Source organism: Austrofundulus limnaeus, unplaced genomic scaffold (assembly GCF_001266775.1).
Source record: "Austrofundulus limnaeus strain Quisiro unplaced genomic scaffold, Austrofundulus_limnaeus-1.0 Scaffold290, whole genome shotgun sequence".
Taxonomy (NCBI): Eukaryota; Metazoa; Chordata; class Actinopteri; order Cyprinodontiformes; family Rivulidae; genus Austrofundulus; species Austrofundulus limnaeus.
Window position 1 is genome coordinate 115,988 of NW_013952692.1, and position 8,335 is coordinate 124,322.

General features: G+C 42.3%; 1 protein-coding gene across 3 annotated transcripts in view; it reads left to right on the forward strand.

The window, feature by feature from the left end:
• Positions 1–8,335, forward strand: part of cspg5a (chondroitin sulfate proteoglycan 5a) — a gene marked incomplete in the record, with an annotated part of 62,190 nt that overhangs the window by 17,647 nt on the left and 36,208 nt on the right. For all 3 annotated transcript variants that reach the window (XM_014021389.1, XM_014021387.1, XM_014021388.1), the window contains 1 exon segment: positions 6,953–7,940. In XM_014021389.1, coding sequence (XP_013876843.1) covers positions 6,953–7,940 — 988 coding nt within the window.

Below are 8,335 nucleotides of genomic sequence, written 5' to 3' on the forward strand. Positions count from 1 at the left end.
GATTGGACTTTTTCAAAAAATCGGAACTGAGCGTTAAGACCTGCAGTGTGAACGTAGCCTTAGATTATTAACTTGGAGAAGAGTCTTGGTTTTTGGAAATATTGAGTCCAACTTACCTGTCCTGGTTCGTAGAGTTGTTAAAATACATTTAGCTTTTCTTATGAGCAACTAGAATCAGAAATTATGTACTCAAACTGCCAGCAAATTTCAATAATCAGAACATCACTGAGGTTCATTTTCATCAGATGTCAGAATAAAGAGGGTTTTTTTTCTAAATGCTCCAAAACCAACAATGAAAAAAAAGGAAGTAATGGAATCAGCACAAATATTAGCACCTTTTGATGTGCTGTAAACAGGTTTGAGATATCGTTTTACAATTCAGCATCTTGTGTTACAATCCAGCCAATGACTGAGAGAAGAAGCTCCTAGAAACCAGTCTGTGTTCATGCAACACAACAAGTGGCTGCTTGTAGACAGCGGCTGTGTCCACATTCAGGGGCTGCGTCCTTCGAAGGTTGAATCACTTACGTCGCTGCGCCGCCATGAAGGCTATTCAAAATTCGAAGACTCTTCAAATTGAAGCCCACAAATTTGTCCTCATTTTGYACTAATTTGAGGGACGGGTCCAGTGGATTCTTCTCGGTCCGCACTGTCCCAAGATGCATTGCGGTTACGGTTAGGAAATCTTGTAATGGCGGGCGAAGCAAGAGACAAGAGCACAGTTGTAAGTAAAAATCTGGTGGTATAATAATTAAAGTTTAATGTGGTTGTGTTATTAGGCTTTTTGTCATTTGCAGACATTTTTAAAAATATTATTTTTGTCAGAAATCATCGTAAACGAGCTCGTACGACGGGTTCATGTATTGCCTTTAAGCTAATTTTGTAAATTTTAATATTTTTATATATTAATATTTGGCTAATTTTTGATCTTCTGTTTAGGGCTGTTACAGTTGGTAGATGACAGCACATATGATGGGGTAAGAACGGGATTAAAGTTGAAGGCTAGACCGTCCAAATTTACAGCCACTTTCTTCGGTCTTGGTCGACAAAGTACCTGGCCCACGTAGACTATGTAGGCCAGATCCTCTGAAGGACTCAGCCAACATGAACTTTAAACAGTCAAAATCAGCTGCAGTGTTTTATTCATTGCATAAAACCCTTCAATTTACAGCCACTGACTATGATGTTTACTTTTTAGAGCCTGTTGCTTGGAGATCCAATCCTTGTAAGCAAAAATGACAGCAACGTTTTGTAACAATCACCTGTTAAATGGGGATCATGCTGTACTTTAATCAAGCTGAAGGATGCGACGGCCTTTAAAGGCRGCTGACGCCGAACAGAACAAAGTTAATAGAAGATCTCTGGAGTATGATTCATCCTCAGTAGCTGACAGATCGGCGCAGTGAGAGTAAAAGTCAGAGAGTCTATCACCGCCCATGAACATCTCTTCTTTCTTCTGTCTCTTTCAGCAGCTTTTCCCATCAATCACAATGCATGTCACCACCCACACTTTCTGTTCTTCCTCCTCGACCCATCAGCCTCTGTCATTGTTCAAACATTTATCCYGTTTTGTACTTATCAGGCTCGATGCAGTTTTAGTAAAAGCAGCAGGACAGCAGGAAAGGTTTATTYAATTTAAAGCATTTAAATGTAGCTCTTCATGTGTGTGGTTGTGGATTGGTAASATTTTTAGTTTTACATTCTTGTCTCCTGGGAAGCATGAAGCATTTGGGACTCAAAAAGCTTTTGTGTCATTAAACTAAAGCAGATTGTTTATTATGAGAAGAAAAACAGTGTGGTTTTTCATATTATCTTCATGACTCTTCAGTTGATGGGTAAAACAGCAGTGAATTGTGGGACTGCTGGAAGGATTAGCCCAGGGACGACCTGAAATATGCTGCTCGCTTCTGATAAACAGACTTCATTAAAGTCTTCCTCTCCTCAGATGATGTGTGGCTGCAGTGACAGCTTCACGCCTCGCAGTGACGGGAAGAAACACTTAACGCTCTTTTTCTTTGCGGAAATGTCCTGAGTGCCTGCACAACTTTATGTTCTTGTTTTTTTGTTTTTTTTTTATTGTGTGGAATGATGAGGTTCCATAAATAGCAGCGGAGCATCTTCACATCTGCAGCTTCACGTCTTACTTTAATTACATCAAAACAAAAAAATAACCAGCACGTCTTCTTTCATTCAGTTATCCGTCAGTTACTTTAAAATCTACCACGCATCAAAGGACTTCAGCCATGTCTTTTTCCGTTCATCCATTTCCTGCCAATTATCAGTGGTCGGGTCACGAAGGCAACAGGTCCAGGAAGACGTCCCTTTTCCAAGAACTTCCCAGGCCAGAGAGGATACACAATCCTTCCAGGGAGTTCTGAGTCTTGCCCAGGGTCTCCTCCCAGTGGGGTGTGGCCAGAAAACCCCCCAAAGACACCTGAACCCCCTCAGCTGATCTTACAACAGAAGCTCAATTTTGGCTGCTTTTACCCAGCATCTTTACATATTTTTTCCTTAAAATCAAACTTCCTAATTTAATTCTAATAACTTTTGTAAAGATTTGTAAATATCCAGTTGTGTTGATGAAGATTCGCTGAGAGTCTAGGAGACTTTTTTTAAAGATTAAGCTCTCGGAGGTTCATGATCGGAGCTTAGCAGGAGTCAGTAAAGATCCTCACAGATATCCTCACATATGCCATTAGGAGGAGTGGATCAAGCAAAGCTCCTTACAGGATCAACAGTGCACTGCAGGGGATCATGATGGGAACTGAACCCCCACCCMCCTCCCTGACTCTGACACCACTTTTTCTGGTCCAAAACAGAGAAACACAAAATTTTATGTATGTGCTCACTGGGAATGATTCAAAAAGTGGCCAGACTGATTTTTAGCGATAAAATTTAAGAAATTGGATTTTTATTGTCCACCTGGGCTGGTGAGGTTGTATGAATTCCTTCAATGAAAGCTTGTGTGACATTTTTTTTCCTCGTTTTGCGTTCTCTGTAAATTCACGTTATTTTGTATTTTATATAAAAATGTTTTATTTATGTTGCTTTGGACAGGTTTCCTGTTTTAGTTATCTGTCTTCTGTTGTCACTTTAGTCAAACGTATCGGTTTTTGTAACCCTATAACACTAGTTCCACACTCACACACCTGTGTCTCATTTGTAATCGCACCTGTTCACTCATTAATCACCCTCACCTGAAGATTTAAGCTTCATAATTTTACTCAACTGCTTTATGAATTCTGTCCAGTGTCTTTTTTATATAAATAATGTTTTATACATTTTTTTGGTTTGTTTTTTATCTGTCCATCCATCCGTTTTCTTCTGGCTATCCGGGGTCAGGTCGCAGGGGCAGCAATCTAAGCAGAGAGACCCAGACTTCCCTCTTTCCAGCCACTTGGTCCAGCTCATCCAGGGGAATCCCAAGGTGTTCCCAGGCCRGCTGAGAAACATAGTCCCTCCAGCRTGTCCTGGGTCTTCCTCTGGGTCTCCTCCCAGTGGGACGTGCCTGGAACACCTCACCAGGGAGGCGTCCAGGAGGCATCCTAACCAGATGCCTGAACCACCTCAGCTGGCTCGTCTCGACGTGGAGGAGCAGCGGCTCTACTCTGAGTCCCTCCTGAATGACTGAGCTTCTCACCCTATCTCTAAGGGAGAGCCCAGACACCCTGCAGAGGAAACTCATTTCAGCCGCTTATATTCACGATCTCTTTCTTTCGGTCACTACCCAAAGCTCGTGACCATAGATGAGGGTAGGAACGTAGACCGAACGGTAAACCGAGAGCTTCGCCTTCTGGCTCAGCTCTCTCTTCACCACAACAGACCGGTACAGCGCCCACATCACTGTAGACGCAGCACTAATCCACCTGTCAATCTCCTGCTCCATTCTTCCCTCATTCATGAACAAGACCTGAGACACTTAAACTCCTCCACTTGGGGCAGAACCTCTTYCCGACCCGAAGAAGGCACCCTACCCTTTGCCGGCTCAAGACCATGGTCTCGGATTTGGARGYRCYGATCCTCATCCCGGCYGCTTCACACTYGGCTGTGAACCKYTCCAGTGAGAGCTGGAGATCAGGATCTGATGAAGCCAATAGGACCAATCATCCGCAAAAAGCAGAGATGTGATCACCAAAAGGGATCCTCTCAACACCTTGGCTGTGCCTAGAAATTCTGTCCGTTAAAGTTATGAACAGAATCTGTTCAGTGTCTTTTTTATATATCTTTTTTTCTAYGTTTTCTGGTTTGTTTTTATCCTTAATTATTAAGTACCTTTTAGAATTATACCTGCCCGTCTGCTGCTCTGCATTATTGAATCTTCAACCACCAGCAACTAAAAAACAAAAACAAAACAAGACAAAAAAACATTACAGGTAGTTTATTTAGCAAATAAAGCAAGTTTATCTGTACCATCTACTGCTGAAGTCTTATATTTTGGTTTCAGACAATTTAAATAATTAATAAACAATATTTTCATTTGAGGCTTCTTTGTTAAAATGATCATCAKTGAGAGTGGAGCAAAGAGAAGATGCTGTATTATAAAACATTTGTCATTTGTGTGGTATTAACTGACTGTGTTTGACTGGAATTCTTATTTTACTGTTTTTAGACTTCATGATCTAATGTTGCAACACTGAGCCTGCCCACTAATGGCAGTTAAATTTTGCTAAATGTGAAGTTTAAAGAGAGTTTTTATTCTCTGGACGGACCGCAGTCGTTAAAAGCTTTAAGATTTTGTAAACTGGAGTCCATCTGGAGGCTTTGTGTGTCCTTGAGTAAACAGTACTCCTGAGTCATCAAATACACAGAATACTGTGTTTTCTAGTGATTCTTTCTGAAAATCCCTCCTTCTGTCAGTGTGGTGTCAGTTGAAGAACAATGTATCGGTCTCTCTCTGTGATGAGCTTCCTGATGGTTGTCATCACATTTTTAGGTTACAGCTTTCTTACATCTGTCGAGACCCTGTTTTGTCTGAGAGACTCACCAGGATCATCACCCCTGCAGTGCACCCCCAAATCCTTCCACTCCTCAAACCTGTAATCCCTAATCCCAACTACCCCATCATTCAAGTACATTAGTGAATTATTTAATCCAAAAACATAAGCGACCCCAGAGCAGCTTTTTGCACGAGTCAAYGAGCCCCCCTCAGATGAAGTCTTTGAGTCCGCCTTGTTCATCTTGTAGTGTTGGAAAGTAGAATGTGACATAATGGTGTGGCATTAAAATGTTGAAAAAGCAAATAGTTCTTTAATTCTTTAATCTCTATAAGATCTAGAGAAACTCATCCATGTRKCACACCTGACTTTGATCACTGGGTGATTAACAGGCTTCTGCCCAATTTGAAGAGTTAATTCAATCACTGAATCAGGTGTGTTTGAGCTGGAAACCTCYAACACATGCAGGATAGCGACCCYCGAGGACTGRAGTTTGRCAACYCTGCTTTAAACCCTCCTGTTTAGAGTTGCTTATGAAACATAATAAATGAAACATTAATCAACATTTTGATGTGTAACGATGGCACCTGACAAACTAATGATTCCGTTGTTAACAGTGTTGTATGACTTTGAATTTTTTGTGTTTTTATGATGTAAAGCACTTTGAACTGCCTTGTTGCTGAAATGTTTGACATGACTAAATTGTCACTGAACTTAAGCAAAACGAAATTCATTACTTTTGGGTTTGGCAGAGCTAAACTAGAATTACAAGTTCATTTAGAGAGGCTTCAAATTGAAAGGGTGACTGAAATTAATTTTCTTGGAGTAATAACTGATGAAAAAATAAGCTGGAAATCTCATATCAGACATGTACAAGCCAAAGTGTCAAGGGGAATTGAAATATTGCGTAAAGCAAAGCAAGTTCTGAATTACAAATCACTTCATATTCTTTACTGTTCCATAGTTCTTCAATATTTAAATAATTGTGCAGTAGTTTGGGGCAATAATTATAAAACTTTTATTCAACCATTATTCATTTTGCAAAAGAAAGCAATAAGGGTAATTCATGGGGCTGGATATAGGGATCAAACCAATTCATTATTCTTTTTTGTCAAAACTACTAAAATTTACAGATCTGGTAGAGGTACAAACAGCACTAACATTTAAAGGCAATATTCAGAAATTATTTGTTGAAGGGGAGGRGAGTTATCATTTAAGGGGTCAGTTTAACTTTAAATCAAGGATTGTTCATACAACTCGTAAAGGGTTTTGTATTTCTGTTGGTGGAGTAAAACTGTGGAACAGTCTGAGTCTGGAACTTAAGGAATGTCCAAACATAAAAAAATTTAAGGAGATGTATAAAAATGTTATTTACAAAAGATATAGGGATGCTGAGTATGTTTGAGTATTGTTATTATTTTTTTATTTTACTGTATTGTTTTTATTGTTTGTTTTTTGCAATATATGGAGATGTTTGGGGCTGTGTGTGTACACGTGTGCACGTATAAATTTAAGTGTGTATACATATACACTGCATGTAGATGTACATTTATGAATATATTCTGGTATTCAGTAAAATTCTAGGTAAACAGATTGTTGTTTTAATCTTTATGAAATTGTAACTTAGAATAAGACAAAAGAAGAATTTTCTATTATTTTTTTGTTAATAAGCTTTGGAGAAGGGTGGGATTAAATAAGTTTTTGACTTCTTCCCATTCTTTTTCAAAAATGTTAATTTTGTTATCCCTTTTTTATAATTTTTTGTTTTGTATACATGTTTGAAATTTAAAAAAGTGCTAGAGGGGTGTCAAACTCATTTTCACCGAGGACCACATGAGCRTTATGTTGGCCCTCGAAGAGCCAGTTGTAGTTAACTTTGACGTTTCATGCTTAACTTTGTCTAAACAGTGTTTTAACAYGTCCTCTTTWAAACACTGATAAGAAAAATAAACTTGACTGACTGACTGATTTAACTCAGACTAATTGATGCTAAAAGATTTTTCTCTGTTTTCGTGCAGGAACTCTGGTTGGGAACAATGCYACTGAGCCAGAGAGCAAAGTCAACATCACCTCTCCGTTTATCCAGGAGGATGTGCCGGAACAGGTCAGCGAAGCCATCACCAYGGTGACCGGGACGAGCAGCTCCGCCACTTCCGAGCCGATCAGCGCCGTGACCCAGAGGGCGGGCCGGGCGCCGCGCCAAGACAGGGAGGACGATCAGAGCAGCGGCATGTTCGGCGAAGCGCCGGTCCCCACGGTGGAGGAGGCGAGCGTGGCGCCGCCGCCCCAGATCAGTTCCGATTCGGCGGAGACGGAGCACCTGTTGCCTGGCAACCCRCAYRTGCCCGACGTKGCRGAGGGCGAGGAGGAGAGGGACGAAGAGGAGGAGCGCCTGCCGCACACTGCCCCGCCCTGGATCCACGCCAAGGACACTGCCATGTTTGATCTGGACCACCTGACTACGACCACTGCCTCCCCGCCCCCCGCCACCACCCACCCATCCAGCCCGTCTAGCCCCTCCCACCCAGATGTTCTCCACGTGGACTTCTTCGACCCCGCCTCTCGTGGGCGCACCCTCGACCTGGCCCCTCCCTCTCCGTCATCTCTGGCCCACGAGCTGCAAGGCGGCGACGCGACTTCCTGGGCGATGCCGGAGAACTACGACTACATTACGCCCTATGAGGACGGCGTGTCCCCCACGGTTGAAGAGTACACCTACAGCACCACGACCGACGCTTACGAGACCGACGAAGACCTTCGGGAAGCCGCGGGGTCTCCAGCTCGCTCCAAGCCCGGGGTCCCCGGGTCTGACTCCTTCTTCCCCGGTTTTGGCATCCCAGTACCAAGCATCCGTGGCGTGGCGAACCCCGCCCTCTCGTCTAACGGGTGCAGAGCGGGCTACCAGATGGTGAATGGAAGCTGCCGCTCCGCCTGCGACATGCAGCCCAACTATTGCTTCAATGGAGGACAGTGTTACCAGCTGGGTGGAGATGAAATGTTCTGCAGGTAAGAAGCAGAAAAGTCCCTTCAAAATTCTTCCATCTAGACCTGGACTCACATTTGYATACATAGTTTATCAGTTAAATGAGTTTGATAGAGATTGAAACACGTCGTGCTTTTAAACCCTTCCCTTTCACATTCAAATCATTCAGTTGGGGTTCCTTTAAAGGGGCAATATCATCTAAAATCAACTTTTTTGAGCTTTGTATCATGTTATAATGTTATCCCCTCATCAAAAACATGCCCAGAGTCTTACTTTGACTCTTTCATGCATATTTGAGAAATCCTGTAGTGTCCTGAGGCAGCCGGGCAGGGGAATAAAAATTACCAGTTGGAACCAGCACTTGTTTAGGAGCAGCTCCTCCTCTGGGCTGTGTCTCCAAGACGAGCTTCCTCATCAT